The sequence below is a fragment of the Macrotis lagotis genome, chromosome 1, assembly GCF_037893015.1.
Source record: "Macrotis lagotis isolate mMagLag1 chromosome 1, bilby.v1.9.chrom.fasta, whole genome shotgun sequence".
NCBI lineage: Eukaryota > Metazoa > Chordata > Mammalia > Peramelemorphia > Peramelidae > Macrotis > Macrotis lagotis.
In genome coordinates this window covers 414,472,688-414,487,247 of record NC_133658.1, presented here as the reverse complement: position 1 = coordinate 414,487,247, position 14,560 = coordinate 414,472,688, and the positions used below count along the sequence as shown (strand labels likewise).

The window sequence follows — 14,560 nt, the reverse complement described above, 5'->3', positions numbered from 1 at the left end:
GTCTTTTCAGTTTCATTTCCACAACTCTTTATTTTTGTTCTTTCTAGTATCAAAGACAACTCTTCTTTGTCTTTTGGGTCTGCTATCAGGGCTGGGTCAAAAGAACAAGGAGTGTTCACTACTGGAATTATTATCCTGTAGAATGAAACTTCTGATAGTGATATCTTTCACTGTACTGATAAGATAAGAATAATGAAGATGTTAAAGTACTGAATGTATGGAACTAGCAGTAACAGATTACCAATATTTTATTAGTTAAATAACACAAGAATGAAAATAAGGAGCTAATTCTAAGACTAGTATTTAAAATGAATTCAAGTAAAATGAGATATCTTAAATGTAAGAAAAGACTTAAGGTTAATTATTGTCATTGTTAACATGTTACTGTGGCCAACATTCACAATTAAAGAAATGCTTGTGGCTTGCCTATTGCAATATTTCATCTAGCAGGACACCTCATTGTGCTCTCCAGACAATCCTGAGAAGAATGGCTGATTCAAAATAGGATACCCAGGCCAAGAAAATCACAAGTTGTAGACAGTCAACAAAGACTGCCAAAGATTTTCTGTTGGTTGAAATGAATCACAGAAAACTAACTAAATCTCTAGGCACCCCTTAAAGAAGATGTTATTCAGAGTTATTGATGGTCCCTTCTAGCCTTCTGCCACAGTGATCTTTTTACATTTAGCCTCACTAGTAATTATTTAATTTAAATTTAATGGGCTCTGATATTGTTACTATGTAAATGTAATAATAGATCTACCTGTGAAAACTGGGATGGTTTAGACTTCTTTTCTCCCTTCAATCCTATTCTCTTGTGAAATAGTAATTTGGGAGATTGTTAGTAGAGTTCTAAAGATATTTGACCAATATAAGTAATAATAAAAACATAGATTTGAAATTTTAGAAACTACTAAGGTATGAAGCCCATCGTATTTTTTGACAAGGAGTGATATAGTTAGTTAGATTTATGATAGCATGGGTTTTCTTACTTTCTTATTGTGTTCTTACTTCTTAAACATATTAGTGACTTGTCTAGTGAAAGTTTTTTCCTTTAAGTACCCATAAATCCCTTATTCTGAGAAGATTGGATGTCTCATTTTATGCCACAACATTCTAATATGTGAAAGCCTATATATTTTGAAGCTTTGTGCACCTCCCATATGACCTGGGCCATACAGATATTGTAGAATGGCCACAGTGAGCCATTATTAGAGTAATGTCTGTTATATGGAGTCCCTCTGAAGTGACAGGGGCATTTGTAAAGGGGAAAGGTATTCCAGAAGTAGAATAGAGGAAGTTCATAATAGATTAAAATAGTTAACTAAAAGAAAATATATGTAAAAAGCTGAAATTAGCACTTAAAACATCTTTGCCCCTTGTTTTTGTTTTAATTGTTCCTTCTGGAAGCAAAAGCAAAATGGTTTATGATTTTAACAAGAAAGAAGTTCCTTTTTATAGTAATAGTCTTCTAATTTCGCATTTATAGGGAGGCACATTAAAAGCAGTAAAGCCTTCCAAAGGAAAGAAGAAAAGAGAGAGCATAGAGGGAAAAGATGGACGAAGGAGGAAAAGTGCTTCAGACTCTGGGTGTGACCCTGCAACAAAGAAATTAAAAGGAGAGAAGAGTGAAGTTGACAGTAATGGGAGCGATGGAAGTGAGGCAAGTCGAGGGCCCTGGAAAGGGAGTGCCAGTGGAGAGCCAGGGCTGGATCAAAGGGCCAAACAGCTGCCTCCATTTGTTCCCCAGATCAATCGAAACATTCGATTTGCCACATACACCAAAGAGAACGGCAGGACTCTGGTAGTTCAGGATGATCCTCTTGGAGTGGACATACCTGTACCTTTCACTCCATATTCTTCAGCCACGGGTCAATCACCTTTGATCACAGAGGTGAGTGGACCTGGAAACAAGGAGGCTGGAAAATCACTGGATCAAGGTGCTCAGAGTCTGGCAGTTTCAACAGCCGTGGTCACCACCACCAGCTCAACACCAACCACAGTGAGGATCTCTGATACTGGCCTTTCAGCAATGACCCTGCAGGAAAAACAGAAAGTCAGCTGGTCCCAGACTCAGGGAGAGGTAAGTGACTGAAACTTCAGTTTTTTTTTTTCAATTTCTTTTTTTTAATGTTATTTTTTAAATTCTCATTTTGTACAAATGTTTTTTTTTACATTAATAAAATATTCTTGTTTAAGAGTAAACAAAATACCCCCCCCATGAATATAGACTTGCTTGGGCAATAAAGTAAAGGGGAGAGAAAAAAAATTAAAATTAAAAAAAATAATAGTAATAATTGTAGGTATGGCCAGGTGGCACAATGGACGAAGCACCAGCCCTGGAGCCACGAACACCCGAGCCCACATCCAGCCCCATAGACCCAACAATCACCCAGCCGTGTGACATGCAAGCCACCCAATCCCCACTGCCCTGCAAAAACCAAAAAGAAGGAAAAAAAAGACCCAAAATAAAATAAAATAGTAATCATAGTAGGGGTGGCTGGGTGGCAGACAGAGCATTGGCCCTTGAGCCAGGAGCACCCAGGTCCAAATCCGGCTTCAGACACCCAAAGATCACCCTGCTGTGTGGCCCCAGGCAGGCCACCCAGCCCCATTTGCCCTGCACCCTCCCCCAAATAATAATAATAATAATAATAAAAAATGTGCTTCAGTCTTTGTTCCAACACCAACAACTCTGTCATGGGTGGATCGCATTCTTTATGGTAAGTCCATCGCAAAAGTTGCTTCCATATTTTTCCAACGTTGCCATTGCTGATCGCAACTCCCTCCTTTCTTGTTTCTCCACATGGTATCTTCTTGTCACCATCTTGGCTCCCTGATCTGGTTCTTTAGAGCTGAAACTTCAGTTTTACAATAGCTTTGCAACACTATTCATTTTTTTAGATATCTGTGGTTCATACATTAAAAGCCATCTCAATTACCCAAGAAAAATATAATTTCTAAGATAATGTTAAATTATACTCTGTAGACAGGGTCTTTAATGCTTCATGAAATGTCATGCTTCTATTTTGATAAATTTATCAGGTCTCGATAGGTGCCTCAACAATTGAGCTTACTGAAAACTGATTATGCAATTCAGTTTAATGAGAGGATGATATGTTTCTGGTGGAGAATCTTCTTAAATTCATGTTATCCATTTGGTTCACATAGCAGTTGGCAGTTTTCACTAAGCCTATAAAAGGCAAGGTTAATGAATTAAAATATTTGTAGTAGTAAACACTGTAATTAAGGGTTTGTGTAGGCTACCATTACTATCCTCATTTTTCAGTTCATAATTTTCTACTAAATTTTTCCTAAAGGGTGAGATTTTTCCATGATTGGGTTCAGAAAAAAATTCTTTCTAAGTTTTTCACATTTCAGGTAATTTCCTTAGAAAAATTAATAGGGTTAGTCATGATAAATAGCCACCTCACATATTCTTAAACTACCTTTTTTTGTTGTTTTTAGGTTTTTGCAAGGCAAATGTGGTTAAGTGGCTTGCCCAAGGCCACACAACTAAGTAAATTAAATTAAGTGTCTGAGGCCGAATTTGAACTCAGGTGCTTCTGACTCCAGGGCCAGTGCTCTATCCACTGCACCACCTAGCTGCCCCCTGTTGATATTGCAGTTGGTTGCTTAAATATCAATTCAGTTTTATCTAGATACAATAAGTAGATTTCCCAAATAAAGTTTTTTAAAACATTGATGTATTTCTATGTATACCACTACAAAATGTATGTTATTTCTTTTTAAAAAAAAAATTGGCTACTAGCTCATAACTTACAACAAAAAACTTGAAGGTGTCCACTGTTTCCCTAAAGCACAGTGTCTAATAGGTAAAGTTGTGATCCATAAGGATTTTGTATCCTTAAAGATTATAAGATGAAGTTGAAACATAATAGGTATCATGATAGGTATCTTAACTTATATTTATCAAGTTTATGATAAAAAAGATAAACTTTTAAAAATAATAAATACAAGAGCACCTAGGTGGCACAGTGAATAGAGCACTGGCCCTGGAGTCAGGAGGACTTGAGTTCAAATTCTGCCTCAGACACTTACTACCTATTTAGCTGTGTGTCCTTGGGCAAGTTACTTAAAACCTCATTGCCTTACAAAAACCAAACTAATAATAATAATAATTACATTTCTTTCTTATTTAATATTTATTTGTCCTCATTTTGTACAAATGTTTTATACATTAATAAAATATTGTTTAAGAGTAAACAAAATATACCCCCTCCCCCAAAAAAATATAGACTCGCTTGAGCGATAAAGCAAGGGGAGAGAAAAAAATAAAATTAAAAAAATAATAGTAATAATTGTAGGTATGGCCAGGTGGCGCATTGGACAGAGTACCAACCCTGGAGCCAGGAGCACCTGAGCCCATATCCAGCCCTGTACACCCAACAATCATCCAGCCGTGTGATATACAAGCCACCCCAACTCCATTGCCCTGCAAAAACCAAAAAAAAGGGGGGGGGAGGACCCAAAATAAAATAATAATAGTAGGGGCAGGCTGGCGTGGACAGAGCACTGACCCTTGAGCCAGGAGCACCTGGGTCCAAATTCGGCCTCAGACAACCGATGATCACCCTGCTATGCAGCCCCAGGCAGGCCACCCAGGCCCATTTGCCCTGTACCCCCCCAAAAAAAATAATAATAATAAATGTGCTTCAGTCTGTGTTGCAACACCACCAACTCTGTCACGGGTGGATCACATTCCTTATGATAAGTCCATCACAAAAGTTACTTCCATATTTTTCCCACCATTGCCATTGCTGATCACAACACCCTCCTTTCGTATTTCTCCACTACCATGTACTATATTTTCTCTCCCCTTTCACTCTGACTCTGCTGTAGGGTAGCTGAGTGGCACAGCAGACAGATCCCTGGTCCTGGGGCCGAGAGACCCCGAGCCCCCTACCACCCCTTAGGCCCAGCATCCACCTGGCCCTATGGTCCTGGACAGGCCATCCAATCCCAGCCCCTTGCAAGAAGTAAAAAAGAAAATGTGTTATATCTGACCACTCTCCCCCCATGGTCCATCCTCTCCTCCATCACTCACATCCCCCCCTTCCCCCTGTCTCCCCCCCTTCTTACTCCAGATGCCTATACCCCATTGAGTATATATGCAGTTTCCTCTCCTAGCCACCTCTGATGAGAGCGAATATTCCCTCATTCCCCCTTGCCTCCCACCTTCCATATCATTGCAATAGCTCATTATAATAAAGAAAAAACTTATTATATGAGATATCTTGGCCTATTCCCCCTCTCCTTTCTATTTCTCCCATTACATTTCCCTTTTTTTCTATTGACTCCATTTTTACACCATATTTTATCTTCAAATTCAGCTTTCTCCTGTGCTTCAACTATAAAAGCTCCTTCTATGTGCACTATTAACTGAGAAGGTTCATATGAGTATTAGTGTCATTTTTCTATACAGGAATACATGCAGTTTATCATCAAGTCCCTCATATTTCCCCGCTCTCCTCCAATCTCCATGCTTCACCTGAGTCCTGTATCTGAAGATCAAACCTTCTGTTCAGCTCTGGCCATTCCAACAGGAACATTTGAAATTCCCCTGGTTCATTGAAAGTCCATCTTTTTCCCTGGAAGAGGACATTCAACTTTGCTGGGTAGTTGATTCTCGGTTGCATTCTAAGGTCTTTTGCCATCCAGTATATTATATTCCAAGCCCTATGAGTTTTTTTTTTCCTTATGAGCTTTTAATGTAGTTGCTGCTAAGTCCTGTGTGATCCTGACTGCAGCTCCACCATATTTGAACTGTGTCCTTCATCAATCTCCCTGAATTCTATTCTTTGTCTGAAGGATTTGTTCTCAGAGAGTTTTCTTATCTCTTTTTCCATCTGGCCAATTTTGCTTTTAAAAGCATTCTCCTCCATAACTTTTCGAACTGTTTTATCCATTTGACCTAAGCTGGTTTTTCGCATTGCTATTTTTCTTCAGCATTTTTTGGGGTTTCCTTGACTGGGCTGCTAACTTCATTTTCATGTTTTTCCTGCATCTCTCTCATTTCTTTTCCCAGTCTTTCTTCTATCTCCCTCATTTGATTTTCAAAGTCTTTTTTGAGCTCTGTCATAGCCTGAGCCCAATTTCTGTTTTTCTTGGAGTCTTTAGATGCGGGAGCTTGTGCTTCCTCATCTTCAGACTGAGTGTTTTGGTCCTTCTTGGGCTCACAGGCAAAATATTTCTCAGTGGTGTTTCTTTTTTTTCTGCTTGCTCATTTTCCCAGCCTTAGCCTGTTTTGGGGTGCTTCCTGAGCTTTTGGGACATTCCCACAAGGATTTCAGTGTGTGAGGCTCTGTCCTCCCTCCTGGTCTATGAATGACCATTAGCGCCCCCCTCTGCCAAGGGGCTGAGGTGGAGGGGGCCTAGACTAGGATCAGGATCTGAATGTGTTCAGAGCCCCAGAGTCCTGTTCCCGGGACAAAGGTCAGAGCTCTGCAGTCCCTCTCTACTCCCCTCCCTAGGCTTAGCACATGCCCTGGAGGCTCCTGCTTACAGGCTTCTGCTTCCTGTTCCTGGATCTGGGCTGCCTTGCTACCTGTGTGCCCTGAGGGCTGGGCTTCATGTGCTCCCTTTCCCCCCCAAGTTGTGGCTGGTGCTCCCCGGGGCATAGGTCAGGAAACTCCCCCAGCTCTCCCAGCCTCCTGGGGCTGCCCCCAGGAGTGTGAAGTTCTTTAGCTCTGGCGGCAGCCCCTCCAACCCTGGAAGCAGGGCCTTTCTGCTCTTTTCCAGGTTACCTTGAGTAGGAGAACTGCCTCACTGGGTCCCTCTGTGGGTTCTATCTTTCGAAAATTTAGTTAGAGTCCTTAGTTTATAAGTTTTATGAGAGAGTACCTAAAAGATGATCCTCTCTTGTTGCCATCTTGGCTCCACCCCCCTAATAACTACATTTCACTCAGCTATTAAGATGAAAGCTTGCCTCTTCCCTGAAATCTTTTGGAATCAGGGGAAAAGTAATGTTGGTTGTAGTAGAAAAGGAAAAGGGGACTTAAAATGAAGATTCTTTTACTCTGATCATTCTTCTTTCTGAAGGGAAGGCGTTCTATTCTCAGTTATGAGCTAGCTGAAGTTCTATTGGAAATCCCAGGTGTGAAGATTTTATATTGTTAAATCCAACATGTCCCAATCATTTTGTACTTTTGACTCATTTAAAAATAGATTCTACTTAAGTTGATGTGTGGGTCTAAATAGGCTTAAAGCAAAAATAGACCAAGCTTTATATATTAAGAGAAAAGAACTACAAAAGCTGCAGCTCTACAAAATTCTTTAGAAGCTGAATAGGTAAAAATATACATTAGAAAACATTTTCTAATCAGGCTGTTGAAATTTCTGGGACTATTTCTGTCACTTTGCTGATAATTCAGCCTGGGTCTCCCCTGGGAATATAATTTAAAATAAAGGGAATTATGCCTCCTTTATAATGCCAGATTCCAAAATGGGGACATCTGGCCATTGAGAAACTTCATAACCTAAATATCAAGTCCACTTGTAATTTTTCATCATTTATCCTATGAGAAGAATCATAATTTAATTACTTAAAGGAAAAATAGAAATAATCTCTTTTTTCCATTTTGATTAAAAAGCACAACTTTAGTGTTTGAAACTTGTGATATTCATACTTTTTTCTTTTAGTATTGTAGGTGTCTTAGCCAAACCTAGCTAGAAAACTAACAAGGAGTTTTCAATATCCAAGTTAGGGTTAGCTTCTCCTCTATAACACTGTTAGTATAGGGAATTCAAATCAGTGTCTACAGGCAAACAGAAAGAGAGAAAAGAAAAAATTAAATGACAACATTGGGAAGTAATTTTTCTTTTTTATCTTTAAAATAGCCCATAATAGCCAGCATGATCCTAATAGAATATACAAATTACCCATAAACGGTCTAAAAATATCTGATGAGACCTCTGATTTATACTATAAATGGTCCTCAAAAAAATCCTAATATTCTTATCCTTAATTTTTCCCTGTTCTGAGCTATTAAGCAAGGAAAATCCTGATTGACCTCAAAAATAATGTTAATATTAATGGCTAATAATCAGCAAATGATGATTAATCCATATTAAAAAAGAAAAGCAGCGTAGATCTGGGGTTAGAAAAACTTGAGTAGTCTTAAGATAATGTGTGATCATGGGCAGGTCACTTAATGTATCTGTAAAATGAGGATATTGGAATAGATGACCTCTATGGGTCCCTTCCAACTTTAAAACAAAGCCTTTGACCCCCTGTCAGATTGATCAAAAGAGATAATATTTGTAAAAAGCACTTAGCCTGGCCCATAGTGAACACTATATAAATGTTTATTCCTGGCATATTGTGGACACTAAATAAATTTTTATTCCTTCTTCTCCCCCCCCCCCCCCCCCCCCCCCCCCCCCCCCCCGGTTAGGAATGAAATAGGGTAGATTTCTCAGGTATAGGTTAGACTAAATGGACTTTTAGCCTTCTTTTAACTCTTTGAGCCTGATTTCACAAAAAAATTGGAGCATTTACACCTCCTGTCAATGGTACACCCCCCCCCAAAAAAAGTCTTTTTTGGGGGGTTTTTTTGTATAAGGCAATGGGGTTAAGTGGCTTGCCAAGGCCATACAGCTAGGTAATTATTAAGTGTCTGGGGTCAGATTTGAACTCAGGTACTCCTGACTCCAGGGCTGGAGTCCACTGCACCACCTATCCGCCCCCTCCCCCTTAAAAGTCTTAAGACTTCATTATGATTGGTTTGGTATTGACAAATATGAGATTGGAGTATTACCAAATTGTCTCTGAGAGTTTCTAATTAGTAAAATGATGGTACTTTTTTCTGGTATAGAATTTCTTTGCAGAACTAAGTTCATCTCCCAACAAGATGGCTTGGCTATTGCCTACTCTCTTAAAACAATTGCACTGGGTTAATATTGCATGGATTATTAGATATGTTTCAAATTAATAGCTGAATAATCACGTGGGAGTAGTAAGAAATAAGACTTAAGGAACTAATAGAATTACTCACTTTTGAATACTGTACGGGGATCACAAAAGTCAGCACAGTCTTAAGCTTTATGTTTTTCGGTTTGTGGTGGCCATCTGGATCAACTGGAGAGAAGGACTACAGAATGAATTGTTCTTTTTGTCTGTCTCTGATTAACTTCATTAAATAAATTATTCATTTGCTTTTTTACAAAATAAATTTATTTTTTCTTATCTGTATTTCTCAATTTCTCTATCTCCCCCCAGAGAGTTATGATTTATAATAAAAAAAAGAGGGGGAAAATAGTTCAGGATAACTGATCAACGCAACCAGAAGTTTGTTGTTATTTACAGTGTTTTATACCAGTGGACCCTAACTACTGCAAAGAAGCTGAGTGGGGTGAATACCTTCTCATATTTCTCATACTTCTTCTTTAGGAATAAGTTTATGTCATTATAATTTCATACCTTTCATTTTATTGTCTTATTCTTTGCATTTGGGATGTGTATTATTTTTCCTGTCACTGCTTTTCCTGCTTTGTGTCAGTTCATCTCAGATTTCCTAATGCTTCTCTGTATTCAACATTTTTGGTCAATCTATAATCTTGTATTAAGTACTTATTATGTACAAACATTATGCTAAGCTCTGTGGAGCTTACTTTCTGTTAGGGGCATATAAATAGGTACATACATGATATTTTTATCTTTGTTTTCAATAAATAATATCTTCTTTTTTCCAATTACATGTAAAGATAATTTTCAGCATTCATTTTTGTAAGATTTTGAGTTCCAAATTTTTATCCCCCCCCCTTCTTTCCTCACCCATCCCCAAGACAGCAAACAATCTGGATAGAGCTTAAAATGTACAGTCATGTTAAACATATTTCCACCTTGGTCATGTTGTGAATGAAGAATCAGAACAAAAGAGGGGAGAAAGAAAAAACAAAGTGAAATTCAGAATCCATAGATACTTTCTCTGGATGTAGATTTACCACTTGATATATTTCTTAAAAGCATAATAGCATTCCATTATATTTAAGTATCACAACTTGTTTAACCATTCCCCAGTTGTTGAGCATTACTTTGTTTCCAGTTTTTTATGGTAAGAAGTGTTAACTATAAATATTTTGCTGTACATAGATCCTCTTTATTATTGAACATCTTTAGGTGTATGCCTAGTAATGGAATAAATTATCTACATGTTAGTCACTTTATTTGAATAATTCCAAATTATTTTCCAGAATGGTTGGACCTTACCAAATAATCATTAGTGTGTCTGTTTTTCTATCTCTCCTTTATTCCATCTTGTCTCATCTTTGGCAATTGGCTAACATATATACACTTTTATTGGTGTTTCATGTGACCCAGATATTATGGCAACACTTCCACAGAATTGTGGTAGTGGAGAGTAAAGAGAGTTTTAGTGGAAAATATAGAGAGTGTTTGAGTCATGGGATTCAGTGATGAAAAATATGAATGGTATTATCTCCCAGGCCTAAGAAAGAATCTGTAAGATTTGAGTGAGTTATAAAAAAAGATACTAAATAATTGTTCTCCTGTTTCAGAATTCCAGAAACTCCCTCTTGGCTTCTTCTGGATTTGGAGCATCTCTCTCAAGTTCATCCCAATCCTTGGCTTTTGGAAGTGTTAGAGCCCAGTCCAATGGGGTCTTGGCTACAGAGAGCAAGCCTTTAGGGTTTTCTTTTGCCTCCAATTCTGCTGCAGAAACCCAGAAAGATTCTGATCTCTCAAAGAACTTGTTTTTTCAGTGCATGTCACAGACTTTGCCCTCAAGTAACTACTTCACAGCTATTTCAGAGAGTTTGTCTGATGAGTCCTCTGGTCGGGACTCATTCAAACAGAGCCTAGAGAGTCTAAGTTCTGGGCTTTGTAAAGGCAAACCTCCCCTGACAGCAGATCCAAAGGCTGGTAGTTCCCTGGACCGGAAGATGCCCACAGAGTCCATGCCTACCCTCACTCCAGCCTTCCCAAGGAGCCTCTTGAATACCCGAGCCCCAGAGAATCATGAAAATCTATTTTTGCAGCCCCCTAAGTTGTCCCGTGAAGAGCCATCCAATCCTTTTCTGGCATTTGCAGAGAAAGCTGATCTCAGTCCTTTCAGCAGTTTTACATCTCAGACAGCAGGTGGCTCCACTTCTGCTACCACTGGAGCACTCAAAGCAGCTTCTGGCTGGCCAGAGTCTCATGCCTCTGCAGATTCAGCATCCTTAGCAAAGAAGAAATCTCTCTTCATCACAACTGATTCTTCCAAGCTAGCCTCCAGTGCACCCAGCTCAGCTGTGCCTCCCAGTGTCCCAAACCTCTCTGCCATGGGAAATGGCCGCTCTAATTCACCCACCAGCAGTCTTTCACAACCTATTGAGATGCCCACTCTCTCTTCCAGCCCAACGGAGGAAAAGCCATCAGTTGGGCCTGGGCAACAGGACAATCCCCTTCTGAAAACCTTTACTAATGTCTTTGGCAGGCACCCAACTGGCTTTCTCTCCTCAGCAGACTTTTTACAGGAGAACAAAGCTCCTTTTGAAGCTGTAAAAAGGTTCTCACTGGATGAGCGGAGCATGACATCCAAACAGGACTCAGATTCCAGCACCAATAGTGACCTGTCAGACCTGAGTGACTCTGAGGAGCAGCTGCAAGCCAAGGCTGGGTTGAAGGGAATCCCAGAGCACCTAATGGGAAAGCTGGGCCCCAATGGAGAGCGAAATGCTGAACTGTTACTGGGAAAAGGAAGAGGGAAGCAGGCCCCTAAAGGCCGACCTCGAACAGCGCCTCTGAAAGGTGATGGTGCTGGGCCAAGCTGAGCTACCAGGGTATACACAGGATTGATTTTCTGTGCCCTGGCACATTCCTTTGGTTATAAGAATCCTTGATTTAGAGCTTTATGCCCTGGTAGCCCAGAGAATCTGAGGGGAATGGTCTGTAATCTAGGGCATTCCTTTGTCTCTGGACAAGATCTCATCTAAATTATAATAGTTAAAATGGTTGTCTCTTTTATACTTTTGCTTCAGTTTGAACCCCTCTTCCTTTATTTCTTTAGGAAAGGTGGAGACCAGCTGGTTACTATTCTCCATGTGAAAGGGATATTGGCTGTACATAACACTTTGTATGTTATGCTGGGGCAGTTAATAACAGTGGTTTGTAGCTTATTATAGTGGTATGCACAACAAAGTTATTGACTCGGGTCCAAGTACTTTTTTTTTTTGTTAGGTTTTTGCAAGGCAAACGGGGTTAAGTAGCTTGCCCAAGGCTGCACAGCTAGGTAATTATGAAGTGTCTGAGACCAGATTTGAACCCAGGTACTCCTGACTCCAGGGCTGGTGATTTATCCACTACGCCACCTAGCCGCCCCTAGGTCCAAGTACTTTCATATCATTTTGATTTGGGTAAAAGGCAAGGTCTAATAGTAGGTAGAGTTGCCAGCTTTCCAGTCAGTCCTTTGTAAAGAGATATGCAAAGATACTAAAAGATTTAAATTTTAAACTTAAATTGTCTTTGCTTCCTTGGTCAAACTATTAGGACCCTTGACCTTGGAAGGAAAATTTTTTTAGAGATGTAGTTTTGATCAAGAATGATTTTTTTTAATGCTGAAAAGTAAAGAATTATAGGTCATCTAGGAAAAATACATGTTATTATTGGGGAAAAATATTGAAGTTCATGGGGTTTAAGATATTGATAATGTGAATTGATTGGAGTCACTCAGTACAAACTCTTGCTTAGGTCCCTAAGATAAGTGGCAAGTGGAAGCAGTTTATTGGAGTCCCTTGTCTCTTGAATCTGTCCCATCTTTGGGATGGAACAGCCATTATAGTATGAAACTAGCCAGCACAACTCCTTTCCCAAGCTCTCTATTGTCTTAAGTTTCTAGCTGCTGTGTCTCTTCTCTCCTCTGCTTTTAAGTGAGCAAACTGGAGAGGAAGAAGATAGGTAAGTTACACTTTTTAATAAGTAGAAAGTCAGCAGTAAGCCATGTAAGAGGGACTATGAGAATGGTAGCTGTCTTGGGCAAAGAGGAAATTGAGTGATGTTCTTTGAAGATGGCATAATTGCTAGTCAAATCCTAGATTTTGTTTCAGGCTGTTTTGACCAGTATTTTTGTTGTTTTTTTGTTTGTTTGTTTTCCTTCTCTTTCTCCCACCACAGTTGGCCAATCTGTGCTAAAAGACATGAGCAAGGTGAGAAAACTCAAACAGTCAGGAGAGCCTTTCCTCCAAGATGGATCCTGCATTAACGTAGCCCCTCACCTGCATAAGTGCCGAGAGTGCCGCCTGGAGCGTTACCGAAAGTTTAAGGAGCAAGAACAAGATGATTCCACTGTAGCCTGTCGATTCTTTCACTTTCGGAGGTGCCAAGAATCATCCATTTCATCTGGATTTTTTTCTCCCACCATGTCTCTTGTTCCTCTCTTTCCCCACCACCTTCCACTTATTATTTTCATATCCTGAGATTGTAAACACAATCTTTCCTGCTTCTACTGTACCTACTCTAAAGTTTACAGAGTATTCTTTCATTTGATCATATGAACCATAGAAATTCCAAGTAGCACTATTTTATAGATAAGGAAATTCAGGCTTAAAAAAAAAGAGGGTACTTGATCAAGACATAGAGTATAAGTATTGCCAAAACCTTATGTCGAGATTGTTCACCATTCTTCCCACTACATTGTATTACCCAACAAAGAAATCAGTTGCCTCCCCCCTAGTATTTAGTATAGCAGCAGAATCTGGGTTTGATCTTAGATCTCAGTTTTTGTAAAATCTCTAAAAAGTTTTCATTGAAAATCAATCAAATTGAAAATTGTAGGAAAATGGATCTACCAAGATTCTGTACTCGTTCCTGCTTGGATGTGCCCCTTCACAAATTTGTCTTTTGGGAGTTGTAGACCCCTTTGACAATTTGGAGGAGCTTGTGGCCTTCTCTACAGGATCGATAAGGGGGGGGGGTATTCATAATTTAAAGAAGTGCTAAATTTCAGTTAGATAGACATTAGTGAAAATGAAGGTTTAATTTATTTTTCTTGTCCAAGTTCACATTCCACCCCAAGGGATTCATGGACAAGTTTAAGAATACCTGCACCAAGAGGATAAACTCCAGAACTCCAGTCTATGCTAATGGAATGTAGTATCTCACCTGGGAGTTTGCTATGGCAATGAAATCATGGGTCCAGCCCCATCCCATTAAGTTTCGTTTACAAAGTACTGAAAGTTCTAAGAGCTTAAAATTAAAAGAGTCTCTTGACACTGAAGTATTCTGAATTTTTAACACAAGCTTATTGAAATGAGATATATTGCATGTCTTTTTCACTTTAATTCATTTGATGGCACTGCATCATATAATAACTTAGTTGTTGAATTATTACAAGTTACCTTTGGAGGATTGAAGTTCTAAAGTTTGTGAACTTTAGCTGTCAGTTTTCCAGCTCAGTTTAGTTTCTGCATTGGAACTAGAAAGTTAAGGAAAATGAGTCGATCCACATTCCTGGTCTGCTGCTTTGCTTTCTTTTTTTTAAAAAAATTATTTTAAAGCAGTGGGTTTAAGTGACTTGCCCAAGGTCACACAGTTGTTAAG

General features: G+C 39.2%; 1 protein-coding gene across 3 annotated transcripts in view; it reads left to right on the top strand.

The window, feature by feature from the left end:
- Positions 1 to 14,560, top strand: part of KDM3B (lysine demethylase 3B) — a 66,046-nt gene that overhangs the window by 32,648 nt on the left and 18,838 nt on the right. For 2 of the 3 annotated variants that reach the window (XM_074212938.1, XM_074212940.1), the window contains exons 7-9: positions 1,490 to 2,083; positions 10,540 to 11,773; positions 13,136 to 13,337. In XM_074212938.1, coding sequence (XP_074069039.1) covers positions 1,490 to 2,083; positions 10,540 to 11,773; positions 13,136 to 13,337 — 2,030 coding nt within the window. The remainder of the gene's footprint in view (positions 1 to 1,489; positions 2,084 to 10,539; positions 11,774 to 13,135; positions 13,338 to 14,560) is intronic. The other variant, XM_074212939.1, reaches the window with a different exon arrangement.